General features: G+C 42.2%; 1 protein-coding gene across 2 annotated transcripts in view; it reads left to right on the top strand.

The window, feature by feature from the left end:
* The first annotated feature begins 2,363 nt into the window (after positions 1-2,363).
* B4GALT6 (beta-1,4-galactosyltransferase 6) overlaps positions 2,364-14,281 on the top strand; it is a 34,001-nt gene continuing 22,083 nt past the window's right edge. Inside the window, exon 1 of one of the 2 annotated variants that reach the window (XM_063326773.1) lies at positions 2,364-3,030. In XM_063326773.1, the coding sequence (XP_063182843.1) occupies positions 2,916-3,030 (115 nt within the window). In that variant the 5' untranslated portion in view covers positions 2,364-2,915. The remainder of the gene's footprint in view (positions 3,031-14,281) is intronic. The other variant, XM_063326774.1, reaches the window with a different exon arrangement.

Here is a 14,281-nt window from a genome sequence, read left to right as displayed (position 1 = left end):
AGAGACAGTGATATGTACAGCACCACTTAATCTTTCTCCACACAAAAGTTGTGTGGAGGAACACACAAAAGGCCGGTCTTAAGATTTCATGTACCACGGATCTCAGTATTGTCTCTGACAAGATTCTGCAAGTTGTCATTGTATTGATCTTCTAATATCCTCCTCTATGTTTACAGCACAGAAAAAAATCTTCTAAAACAATATCAAAAAATACTAATAAAAGTGGAATACCGGAGGAGTATGTGTCAATTAATACACAGTTATTACAGTTAATAAAGTAAATCAACAGCTTCAATACATAAAAATAAAACATTAATAATGCTACATCACATATATAATAAATTTTACTTTAATGTAAGATAGTAACAAGACATAAAGATACAGTATATTTTTGCTTCATAAACTTGAGTTCACGTCCATAGGGACCCTCTATATTACAGTCAGCTGAAGCTTCAAATTTAAGCCATATATGTATACAGTGGTTCAATGTTGTATTTTTATAGCTAGTTTTACACTCTGCTCAATAAAATAAATGACATATATCAAGATACATAGCCACTACTGGCAATTCAGAAACAATTTTGTGACAAAATGCATCACTCAGTCTATCCGTTTATCTGATACCCATTGCAATAACATCCATCAAAACATTACTGACAAATCTCTGTTTCAGAGCTGAAGGCACAGAATTTCTCTCTCTCCTATGGAAACCCTTACTGGGAAATTCTTATGTCTATGCTCTGCACTGAAGTGACAAGCAGGAAATTCCATGATGTGGCTATAGATCATTACTGTGTGTGCTGTTTTCTACTGTACATAGAGACGTTCCTGTTCAACGTCTAGCAAGACTAGAGGATAGAGTAACCTCTTTTTGGCTATTTAAGAAAAAGGTCTTTTAAGTAAACATGCAGTTTTGTTATTTACTATCACTCATTTGAATCACAACTTCACTGATGAACCAATAATTTTGTATTTTGAGCCCTGACATTTACATGTCAACTGACTTAGGCTTTTTACATTTATGATACAAAAATACTGATATGGAAGCCTGCAGTGTTTGGAAACCATTTGCCTGTGACTGAAGTGAAGGAAGTGATAAGGTCATCCCCTTGTCCTAAAGGATAAACTCTACCTGACTGTGAGCTGTGGTGGGTGAACAAAATAACTTGCCTCGGTTATTACTGAAACAAAATTAAGTTATCAATAATGCCTATTGCATAAAAACCATAGCACAAATATAGAGACTGAGACAAAATTGTATTTGTGGAAGTGGGTGGGAGCAATTCGGTATCTCCATGCTTTTTGTCCTACATCTGAATAAACTCAACACACATAACAATACAGACCTGGATTCTTAAGCAACTGGATCCCTGCTGCCATCTCAGGTGCACTCAGGCACGTCCTGGCCAGCTGCCAGCCCCTTGGCACACATCTTCCCACCGGTGACAGCATTCTGCAGAGGTGTGGAGGGATCGCCGGCTTGGCCGGATCACCTAGCAACTTGGGGTAGTAGCCAAGGTTAGTTGCTAATGCAAGAAAGAACAGCTGCTTGATGCAAAGCTTATATTTCCGACTGTTAGAATACATTTTGCGTGCAGTGGGCTTGAGAGCAAACTGCTCATGGAAGCGTGTAGGTTATCACACATGAATTCAGCAAACTTGAAAGCGCAAGTGTAGCCAGGTCTTCAGGAAACGTTTTCTAACCTGCCCTGTGGAGAGCTGTTGGCTCTGCCAGACCTGACTCCCATTTCCAGCCGTTGAGCGCTGACAGCAGCTGAAGCGAGCGATACGCCCGTGCCCGCACTTGGCAGAGGGGCAGCATCGGCTGTGAACTGGAAGATAGTGGGGTGGGAAGCTGGCACGGCCGGGGTTGGCCGAGCTCCTGGGAGGCCCGGCGCTGCCACCGCCCGGTGGACCCGGCCCTTCCCCGCCACGTCCCGCAAAAGGCCGAGGTAGGAACAGGTATCCCCCGTCCGACGGCCGGGCACCACCAGAACGCCGGGAGAGAGGGTCGCCCAGGTCCTCCTCTCCCCTCACGGCCCCAACCGTTCTTCCCGCCCCGCCCTCACGTGACAGCAACAGAGACCCCGGCGGACCTCGGCACCCCCTCCCCGCTGATACAAACGCTCCTCCTCTCACCGGCCAATCGGGAGAGCGGGCTCGCTTCTCCCAGGCCTCCCATTGGCCCGCGGGGCAAGGGCGGCACCGCCGGCGTTCGTCCCCGTCCCCCTCCCCCTCCCCGGCCCCCTCCGCCGCCGCGCGGGGCGAGCGCGCGCCCGGCCTCCGCAGTTCTGCAGTCCGCCGCCGCCGCCGGGGCTCGCGCGCGCTCCAACCGCCGCAGCCGCCGCGTCTTGGCGGGGCGGGGCTCGGGTCGGGGCCGCGCGGCTGCAGCGCGCTCCCCGCCGGTACGGGAGGAGGCGGAGGAGAGAGGAGGGAGGTGGGAGGGAGCGGCGGGGCTGGGCTGGGCGCGGAGGTGACTGCCCGCCGGCAGCGGGGATGCTGCTGCCGCTGCCGCCGCCGCTTGTGAGGGGGCAGCAGGCGGGAGAGCGGGCGGCAGCGGCACCCGGCGGCATGAGCAGCGGCGGTAGCGTTCCCCGGTCCCCGCGGCAGCACTAGGGAGACCCCCACCCTCCTCCCCGCTCCGGCCGTCACCTGCGGGGTTCAGCCCGCCCACAGGCGCAGCGCGAAGGCAGGGGGGCAGCCGGGCTGGTCACAAAGCGCCGCCGCCCCTGCCGGGCGCCACCGGCCCGCTCGCTCCCGGGGAGGCGGCGGGAGGGAGGGAGAGGGCGAGCGCAGCCCCCTCGTCACCTTCTCGCTGCCCGATCCATGGGAGGAGCGGGCCGCCTCCCTCTGGGAAGCGCCGCCGCGGCTCGCCGGGATTGAGCGGAGCGGCCGGCCGCCGGCGGGGAGGGAGGATGCCACTGCTCCGGAAGGTGCTGCGGGTCTCCAATCGCTCCATGCTCGCCTTCATCTTCTTCTTCTCCTTCTCCTCCTCCTGCCTTTACTTCATCTATGTGGCCCCCGGCATCGGTGAGTGGGGAGCCGCCCGCCTCAGGGGGTGGAGAGGGGGGACGGTGAGGTGAGGGCGGGGGTAGGCGCCGCGGCCGGGCGGGGGCCGGCGGGCGCTGCGGGGCGGCCTGGGCGGTGCGCACCCGCCTCCCCCGGCCTGACAGGCCGGGCACCGCGGCGGGAAAGGGGGTGGTGGGTGGTGGGGGGGCACGGGCGGCGCCGGGCGAGGGGCTTCTGGGGTGCCGAGGGAGGGTCGGGGCGGCTGACAAGGGGGCCGTCGCCGCGGCGGGTAACGTGTGTTAATCTCGCATCTTTGTTCTGTCGGTTTCAAATGCTCTAGAAGATTCATCTGCCGTCGCGAGGTAGGTGAATGCTGTTCTTTTGCTTCCCAGGCCGGAAAAGTGAGTCAAAAAAAACCCAAAACAAAACAGCTCGCCGTTTCATCGTGTTATAAATTAAAGGTAGAAACCAGGGAAGAACTGCAAAACTGCCTGCTGGAGTGACTGGAATGCGTTCATCTTTTAAAACATTAGTAACTGCATTAATAATAAAGCACGTGTGAGCAGAAATTAAGAAACAATTTGAATATTTGTTGTTTACTTCTGTCAGTAGGATCTCTCTTCGCAGGTTTTATAGTTTGTTAACTTCCACTTCTGAAAGAACCGCTTCAGAGAGGAGACAGTTTCTTTAAGAAAAGCTACGTAAAATAACTGCGCAAGTCTGTGTCAGACAAAAAAAATGTGCTGTTTTCCTTAGTGTTCTCTTTGTCTGTTTTTGGGAGACCATCAAGTTTTTTCTCACTGGATGATCCTTTCAGAACTGGTTAGCCTTACCCCTGAGCTAAGGCAGGCGGTATCTTGATGCTCTGGTGGCGTTTCACTCTGTTGGGTGACTACTGGCTAGGCAATGTTTTCCTTTTTTTTCCAGGGAACGCTGATGCTTTCTCCTGCACTTCTTGCGTATCAGGTGCTACCTAAATACCTGTAAAACCATCTCGCTGTTTGTCCTTAGTGCTTAAAACTCCTCTCTGCAGTCATTACTACAAAATGTCCACATTCATTGGACCACTGAAACAGCAGGAATTGTTTCCTGTTGACTGGTGTCTTTATCCTCTTGTTCACTCACAATCTTCTGTTTAACTTGTAAACCCTTATAAAGTTTCTTCCTTCTTCTCCCGTGCTTACAGCGCTCATACAATATTGACATGCCTGTCAATTATTATTACAGTTCAAATAAATATAAAATAATATCAGGGAATATATAATGGGTTGGAGTTCTTTCAGTGGTTTGTCTATCAGTGTTTCTTCACTGAAAGGGATGTAATTTAGTCTTGCAACTGAGAGAATGATGCTACTGGGGTCCATTGAGACATCTTAGTTCTATGAGACACTAGTGCAATATCAGAGTAGACTTTAATTACAAGCAGTTGGTGCATGATTTAGAAAGCAAAATGCAGTTTCCGCATCTTTATAAGTAAGTGAAACTATTAGAGTCTTACATAATGTATGCAGCTGGAGTTTTACTTCATTATTTAAATGTTTCTTCTTCAATGGGTATCTTTGTAGAAGTACATCCTCTTACTAAACAAGGCTTATGCAGTACCTTATTCAGAATCAGAGCCTCTAGTGCTGAGGCTTTTCTTTCTTGACTTCATCTTGCTGCACAGCTATTGGGGTTTATATTTCTGTTTGGTTTCCTTTGTACCAGGAGTGAAATGAAATTGACAGTATGCATCAAAAGTATTCTTGGGGGGGTAGGTTATTTAGGTCTGATCAACCTTAAGGAAAAAAGTCCTACTCAGACAGTTCTCTGTTGCTATCTCAGACGTATACACTGCAGTTAGCCCTTTCAAGCTCTGGTTTAATGATACAAAAATCTTCAGTAGTTACATGAGTTTGTGAGATTACCGCTCTTCCCAGCTACTGTTCGATGGTGTGCTGCCCTAATTCTGTATGCAGTTGTGTTGTGAACTCATCCAGTTTAAATAAATCAAAACCCTACAATATTTGAGTTATTCTTTGTGGCACTTCTTGGATCGGTCTTACTTAGGGAGGGAATATAGAAAATGGTAAAGAAAAGGGCTATAGGAAAGTTTTACACCGGTAATCTAAGTCTGTCAGCTTGTAGATGTGATGCTGATTTCCCAGGAGTTTGCTTCTGGAAATGTTACTCTATAGAATGGAGAGAAAGAAGGTCAAATATTATCTTAAACCCAACAGGCATCCTGGCTGTACTCTTGGGGAAAATGTAAGCATTGGAACAGGCTGCCCAGGGAGGTTGTGGAGTCCCCTTCTCTGGAGATTTTCAAGACCCGCCTGGATGCAGCCCTGAGGGATGTGCTTTAGGCAATCCTGCTCTAGCAGGGGAGTTGGACTAGATGATCTCTAGAGGTCCCTTCCAACTCTGAAGATTCCATGATTCCGTAAGTTGTAAGAATGGAAGATTTAAAAAAAAAAAAAGAACAAAACCAAACAATAACGCCCTACCCCCCAAGTTTATAGGCAGATGATTCATCTAATAATCCTATGCTGTATGCTCATACCGTTTGCATGTTAGAATAGAATAGAATATTTCAGTGTGTTTGCTCCTTTACACTGAGCGTGATGACATAGGTGTCTCTAAGTCAAAGCTGACTCTGTGTGTGGAGAGGAGGAGGGCTTAAGATTGTTTATGGAAGTTCAGCCACCTTACCTGTTAGCAGCTTTTAATGAAATATATCCTGCAGTTAAGTCATAAATGTCTGGGATCTGTCATAATTTATGTGTGAAGATATGTTTCAGTGAAGATATTTTGGTTCATCAGAACACTTCCTTCCTCAACAAGCCACAAGGTGCAGTGGCAGATAGAAGGAAAGTTCTAACTGTGTTGTAGGGAACTGGAGCTGCTCCCTGGCTGGTTTCTCTTCCTGATGGTCAGAGGAACTGAAAAGATAAGGAGAAGTTGGACTCACAAATGTTGTATGGAGCAGCAGTGTACTGGAAGGTGGGAGGGGAAAAATAAGTGGATTATGTGGCAGAATGGCTTCCTGACATGTCAAAGCTGAATGAAAATTTGAATTCTTATGGGCTAATAGAGTGGAATTCCCTCCTAGCAAGCAGTTCATGGCTTATCAAAGGGAGCAGATGTCTGCACAAGCAAGACCATAACACTGGGAGAATTCTCAAAGAGGTCATTATTGCATTTCCTCTGTCCTTCATGCTAATTAGAAAATAGTTACTGCATTTTTTTAGCGAAATTGCAGATTTTGTGAGAAACGCAGTTTGGGTCAATTTGGAATACTGACAATGTGTTTAGAGGGAGAAATCTTAATTACTTATTTTAAGGTCTTTAATTATTTCTGTCCGACATTTAAATGTTTGTATTTACACAATAATTACTTGTATACGCTTTTTTCTTTTCTTTTTTTTTTTTTTTTGTAGAGGCATTGCAAAATGTTAGTTCTTTGTTATCCCATGTATTTCAGAGTATGAGGAGAGGAAAAGCATTTAAGTTTCAGGTTTTCAGACACTGTTCTGTGTTTTGAGACTAAGACATTATAATATTCCACATAATATAAAAATATAGGGTTTATATGGTTGAGAAGAATTCATAACACTATGTTTGGGTTGTTTGTGTGCCTCCTTTCCTCTCTTCTGTAAGAACAGAAGATGGGATGAGGTAGAGATGACTGCAACCTTACCTCAGCACCCTGGTGGTCTTTTGATAGTCAGAGGAGCTCAAACACATAAATGGATAGTTGTTTTCTACTGTCAGCAGTTACAAATCAATTTTACTGTTTTTCATTTTCCCTGTTTAACTGAGTGGATGTTTTGAAGCAAAACCTAGAGGGATAGGATGGCAAAGTAAAATGGTAGAAAACATTTTAAACGTTTAAAATTTAAAAATCTTGTTTAAATTATACTTCTATGTGATAGTCTAAAGTATTTGATGGGAGCAGATAACATATGCTGCTTCTCCAGAACGACTGCTTTTCTCATAGTACTTCATCTGATGCTCCTTCTCTTGTACATGAAATAAAAAGATACAGACTGAAGTTGTTTCTGAATTAGTCAGTGAAGATGGCCCATGATTCTGAAACTTTGCTGGAAGTTACAAATATCTATGTATACTGCAGTTAGAGACTGAAAGCTGAGAGCAGGAACCTTTGGCACCAATGCATTTTTTTTCAGTGTTGTAGATAACAGTACTAATAAAAGGGACTTGAATAGTCAATGTCTGGTGCTGACAGCTATTTAGAACACACATTTAGCTTCAAATTTACATCATGGAAAGGATCCAAAGGTGAGGAGAATAAGACAAAGGAGCAAGACAGTGGTGACCAAGAGAGTGTGTTTGCTGATCTTATTTTACTAGCAAGCCAATCTGTGTATTGCCAGAGAATTTTTTTCTTTGCTTTTCCCATTTTCTGTCAGCATCAAAATCACATTGGACAACATAACTGATCTCAAAAAATTATCTCTTACTCATGTCTGGGCTCTTCCTTTCTGTCTAACTCCAGCAGAGAACCTTTACCAGATTGGATGGAAGAGTACCTCAGAGCTCTCAATATTGTAGTCAATTGCAGTCTAACTTGTTCAGCTTGGACCTTTGTAGTTCTCTTAAGAACTGGTTATGGAACAATGTAGTGATCAGGGAAGATGCAGTCTGTCTTTGACATCAGTAACAAGAAATCCTGAACAGTGGAATGAGATTGAGGAGGAAAAAAACAGCTACTGTTTTCTCTCTTCTCGTCTTCTGCTTCTCTTATTAAAACTTTACTACTTCTCTGGCAATCCCTAAACAAAGGGAGGCTGTACAAGCTAGGTAGAACTTGGATACATCTCCATTGGTTTTAGCTCGCAACTTGCTATCAACCGAATTCTGTTATTAGGAAATAATTTTCCTAATTGGAAAGGGTGATATCACTCCTAATTGGACTTGTGCAGAAATGGAGGAAAGAGCTGAAAATGCTATCAACAAGACAAATGGTTGCCAGTGCTTTCAGGTGCTGAGCCCATAGATGTGGGCACAGCCTATGTGCTCATATTCTTTGTTCCTGGTGTGTGTGGCAGTTGTGGTATTTCTAAAGACTTGCTGTTGGATCATAGATTAATTTAGATTGGCAGGGACTGGAAGTCATCTGATCCAACCTCTTCCTGAAAGCAGATCCTACTAGATCAGGTTGCTCAGGTCCATGTCCGGTTGAGTTTTGAATAACTCCAGGGTTGGAGGTTTTGCCGTCTCTCTGGGAAACCTGTTACAGTGTTTGACAACTGTGAGAAAATTGTAATATGTAATTGTAATTTCTCATCTTGTGCCTTGTATTAATTGTCTTGCGTCTTTTCTCTGTGTACCTCCAAGTATTCAGTTCATCTTCTCTATACAATTCTATTACATAGTTGAAGATGGCAAAAAATAAAAATCATCCTCCCCTTAGCCATTTCTACTTAAGACTGAACAAGCCCATTTCTTTCAGTTTCTACTCATACATCGTATGCTCCATCTTGGAAGCTTTCCTCTGGGCTTGCTCTGTTATGTTAATGTCTCTCTCTTATTGAGATCTCCAAATTGGACACAGTACCCCAAATATGGTTTCACAAGTTGCTGAATAGAGAATAGTTACTCCTGTCTATGTGCTAGTTATGCTGTTGCTAATACAGGGCAGCATGCTGTTGACTGTGTTTGCCACAATGATACACAGATAATATTATCTTGTCTGAGGGTTTTGTAGTAGAGCCTGTGTCTTCAAGGCAGTAAGTTTAATGCAGCTCAAGGGCTGCACTGAAATAGGAATAATACAGCTAGCCTGTTTAAAACAAAACAAATCCTTTGTTAATCTCCTCCCTTGATGCTGTGTAGAAATATCACCTCATAAAAGACCTATGGGTTTTGCAGGATGTGGTAGATGTTCATGTTTTTTTGCTGCTATTGCCTTCTTTTACTCCTTTCTAGGGAATTGTTCTCATGGATTTCTTACAAGTTTCTTGAATGAAACTTGTCTGTCCCTTTGTTTCATAATTTCTTCAGGGGCATGTCTGTACCTCAGATGTGGCTGTTGTTTGACAGCTATTTTCAGCTATATTCCTTTATTAAGATTAAAGGCTGTTATTAAAGGCTTAATTTGGAGGCAGTGGTCTTTTTTGGGCTTGCAGTGCAGATTTTCAGTTCAGTTCCACAGATTGCTACCAAACCTTTTAACAGAAACATTTTAGTCAACTTTCTGATGAATAGTGTCTTCCCTTTAAGTTCCTTGGCATTCTGACTAATGGCTTGAGCTCATTATGAACTCAGGCAGTTTCATGTGTAAGTTTTCTGCCTTATTCTGTGAGTGCAAAGATTTTTTCCATGATGTTAGCGCAGCACAGTCATTCCTACCACCTGATGCTGAATAAATTATTGCAGTTCAGTCATTCATGACTGTCTTTCACTTTTACCAACAGATAAGCTTTGACTAAACATGCATATTTCTTTCTGAATCAGTTGTTTTGTATTTTTATCTGATAGTTTTCCTAAAGCCCTTAGGTATACTTAGTTATTAGTCAGGGAACTTGCCTGCATAAGATTTCATGGAGTACTCATTTTTGTGGCCTTGCTCTTAGTCAGAAAAGGGAAAAAAATACAGGCACTTACGGTGCACAGCTAAGTTCACAAGGACAAAGTAATTGTGAGACCTTAGGTGAAATGAGTTTTCACTTAAGCCAGCCAGTTATTTGAATGTGGTGCACTCATTCACTGAGGAGGAAAAACTGTATGCACTGGAAACGTTTGAGCTATGGTATTTCACTGACATGGTCCAATCTTTAACCATTTCCACATCTGTCTGTGGTGAAAGATAGCTCATCTACTGGCTTTTCATTACTAAGACTGTTTCTACAAGTGACTATCTCTGCTTGTTTTTCTACAGCTCTTAGTCTGTTTTGGGTAATCTTTTGTATTCATATGATACAATGATGTTCTGGGGAGCAGCATGTGATGGTTGTGCACTGTGTGGGATCCAGTGCTAGATTTGTATGAATACAGTGCAGAGATTGGTTTCAGGGCTTTCATGTACTAAAGATGTCTTTTTGCAAGGTATCCCAAATGGTCAATTCACTTTCTTAAATTTGCAGTTGTCCTTCTTTACCTTCACATTATTGTGTCTGTATTTTTTTTAAAATTTAATTTATGATGATAGTTGGAATATTTGATTTACAGACACTACAGTTTTCTGTTTTTCTCAATAACTGAACTCATTAAAGCAAAATTCGGGAAGAACTGGCAGAGCTTAGACTTAAAATGCCACTATAAAACCATTTCATTGTTGGTGTCCAAAGTCATCCTGTCTAGAACAGACTTAATTGAACAAATATCTTAATGAAATTTAATTATTTTAAAGTTGGAGTTGAAATTTTGCTAAAATTGTAGAAATTAGAAGAAAAATACTTAAGTAAAAATATTTACTTTCCTAATTGAATGTGCTTTCAGTAGAGGGAAAAAACCCAAACAAAATAAATCTATAAGTTGCATTTCTAGTGGTTATAGCAATGCTGATTTTTAAGTTTCTGTAGGATACCGTTTCAGAATTAGCTATTGAATTATTTCTGACTTGCTATATAATCAACTAATAGCCCAAGATTGGAGAATAGAACAGTATTAAATGTGTTAGAAGCTGTATTGAGCATTGTGTCATGCATCATGTTTAAAAATACTGCTAGAGGAAGAAATTTTAATTTTATTTTTTTTTTTCTTCACTAATAAAAGGAGATCTGACCAATGAGATTTCCCCTTTTACTGGCTCCAAAAAACAGTGAACTGACAGTTCTTCAGACTTGCAGTTAGAGGTTTCATCTTTATGGCAGTGAATGTACATTGTCTGGAGTATTGAAAAACACCACTGCTAAAAACAATTTTGAAGACTTTCTGTTCTAGCTGATACAGATTCATCCATTTGCACCATATGAATGATGCCTGTTAACCTCCAGAAACATCTGTAGTTGTTGGTGTTTTGAGTAGGTTGAGGGGATCTGTATCTTTCTAATCTATTTTCCATACAAGGAGGTATACGTATGCAGACTCAAATGCAGTCTCGCCATACCCATGAAATAAATTTGAATTTATTGTTAAATTACAAATAGTGCAAAACTCATATTAAATATTCAACAAATCAAGTAAAAAAAATTACATACAATTACATACAATTTTTTGCTTTTTTGCTGGTTATTGCATATGTTTTAGAAACAACTTCTGATTAACAACAAATGTGTAACAACAAATAAAATCCTATGGAAGTTGAACACTTACTATAGGATTTATCTGTGTTCTCTGTGGATTTTAATTTGTGACTAGGAACCAGTTTACAGTAGTCTTACGTTACTTTGGGTATTGTCCTTCATTGCAAAATTGTTTAATGATTCTGTTTTACAGACTAAAGTCCCTATCCTGTAGTTGCGGAAAATATTCCTAGCTCCTAAAATCGTGACTATGGTATTTTAGAAGCAATCTTCAGCAGAGATCTACTTACTGTATATTTCGATTAGTTTGTAGAATTTAATCTTTAACGCTTTTGTGTTAATTTGCCATGTGTGAAGTCTGCCAATAGTGTATTTATAACTCCCATATTGCTGAGAATAGTATCATATAACCTTGAGATGAGAAGAGATCCATATGGGACTTGTTCTAGAAATGTCCCCATGAGATGATTCCCCATTTACAATTAATAGTGGAGAACTTTCTGTTAACCCATTTGAATCTGTGTCAATTTTTATGCAATGTGTTGAATGTGCTTTTTGGAAATCCTGTGAAAACAGCTGTTGACTAGCAGATGAGGAACTTTGGCAAGACCTGTTTTCTGCAAAGCTGTGTTTATTTCATTTGAATTTTACAATGTCCCTGGATTCTCTATGAAGTATTACCTGTCTGAGCTTTTCAGTATTTTTTTTTCTTTCTTTTTTTTTTCCTCAGGAGATTGGTGTATAATGTTGCTAGAGCTGCTCTGATGATGAGCATCTTGTTTTTTAAATATGTGGTTGTTAAATTTTTTGCTAATTGCTTTGAAAGTGTTCTTGATGTAAGGCTTTTTTCTTGTGTGTTTTTGGTTTGGGTTTGTGTAGTGGTTTTCTTTTTTTTTTTTTTTTTTTTTTAATGTATGATAACAGCTCGATTTCTTAAATGAAATTTGTTATCTCCAAGTCTGTTAATCTTTTCTTCTTTGGCACGTAAGAAATCACAGTTTGTAATCTCACTAATGCTTTTCTGACTGTCTCATTTAGATAATCACAGTTCTAACTTACTACTGTTCTTCAGAATGTTAGTCATTGATCCAGTGTTAAATTTAGTTGTTCTGTTGTATACTTCACTATGTTGATTGCTTCTAAGTGCATGGCATGTTGTTTAGGCTTTGATTTGGTATAAGTGTACAGCATGATAAATTATTAATTTTCTGTATAAAACTGAGTTTTGTGTTTTTTCTGTGAAGATAAGGGATGATAAACTAATGCAGTGTTGTGAAGAATATTTAGATAACAGGAAACTACCTGAGGTAAAACATTGAGCCATTTTTACAGATATTTTTAAGAAGGAAAGCATCCGTCCCCCAGTGGTCTTGTTTTCAGTCTAAAACATAAAACTATTAATAACTAGCAAGCTATAAAAAACGGAGACAAAAAAATGATCCATGTGATATTTTTAACATCTCTGAAATACAAGATGATCTCTTTAATGCCCTAATGTGTTTTATCAGATTGAGTTTTAAATAATGCCCTGAAACGAGGACTTTTGATGACTGACGTGTAGCTGTGTGTCCATGATTGCTGATACAGATCTGGATCAATTGCTAGTGAAGATTTCATCTGAATTAGGTATGAGCTCATGCTCACATTGCAGTAGCTTTAGGCGGAACATTTGGTATGGTATTTATTCCAAGGTGTCCTATATGGGTGTGTTGTTTCATATCCTGCAGTGCACTTCCCATTTGCTTACCTTGTACACCGAGTGACAGTCCGGATTCTATGTTTCTTGAATCAGAAGTGCTGTTTCTTACTTACTATGGACTATGTACAGTGCAATAAGGACAACAAAAATAAAACTAGTTCTAGGTGGTTATGTTTTTAGATATTTTCTTTGGTTAAATGTGAATTTTGTCTTCCTGGTTCGTGCATTGCCTTGCACTGTGCCAGGAGTGATGGTTGGTAGAAATGGAGAAAGACAATAGTGGAAGAAAATCACAGAATAGTTGGGATAGGACAGGACCTCTGGACGTTATCTGGTCCAACCCCCCTGCTCAAGCAGGGCCACTTGGAGGCAGTTGCCTAGGACCATGTCCAGATAGCTTTAGAGTATCTATGAGGACTATCATAGAGGTTCTGCAAACTCCCTGGGCAACCTGTGCCAGTGCTTGGTCACCCTCACAGTAAAGAAGTGTTTCCTGATGTTCAGAGGGAACCTTCTGTGCTTCAGTTTGTCCCCATTGACTCTGATCCTGTCAGTGGGCACCACTGAAAAGAGTCTGTATCTTTGCACCCTCCCTTCATGTACATTATAAAGGGTGCATGTATATGTATATATATATTCATAAGCTCCTGCTGAGCCTTCTCTTTTCCAGGCTGAACAGTCCTAGCTCTCTCAGCCTTTCCTCATAGGAGAGATGGTCCAGTTTCTTTGTCTTCATGGCCCTTTGTTGGACTATCTCCAGTACGTCTGTGCCTCTGTGCTGCTGGGAAGCCCAAAACTGGAAACAGTACTCGCCAGTGCTGAGTGAGGGCTGGGAAGGATCACCTCGACTGCATCCCTGAATGCTCATATGGTGTTTCTGAATTCCTCCCACATTACCTGTCCTTCCTTCTACCTTCAGTATGCTTCCGTTTTGTGTTTGAGTTTGGCTAGGAGCTCCTTGTTCATCAATGCCGGCTTCCTGGCATTTTTGGCTGACTTCATATTCATTGACATGAAGCTCTCTTGAGCTTTGAGGAGGTGATCCTTGAATATTATCCATCTTTCTTGCCCCCCTCTTCCTTTGAGGGTGTTATCCCATGGGACTGTTCTGAGCAGATCTTTGAAGAGGCCAAAGTCTGCTCTCTTGAAGTCCAGGGTTGCGAGCTTGCTTTTACTTCTCCTTCCTGCCCCTAGGGGCAGGGCTGAACTTCACCATCTCATGGTCACTGCAGCAAAGGCTGCCTTTGACCTTTGCATCCCTGATAAGCCCCTCCTTGTTGGTGAGTATGAAGTCCAGCAGAGCACCTCCCCTCATTGACTTCTCTATCACTTGTGTCAGGAAGTTACCATCAATGCACTCCAGAAACCTCCTGGACTGCTTTTA

This window comes from Chroicocephalus ridibundus, chromosome 2 (assembly GCF_963924245.1).
Source record: "Chroicocephalus ridibundus chromosome 2, bChrRid1.1, whole genome shotgun sequence".
NCBI classification, from domain to species: domain Eukaryota; kingdom Metazoa; phylum Chordata; class Aves; order Charadriiformes; family Laridae; genus Chroicocephalus; species Chroicocephalus ridibundus.
The sequence above is the reverse complement of the archived record's forward strand: the minus strand, read 5'-3'. Positions and strand labels throughout refer to the sequence as shown.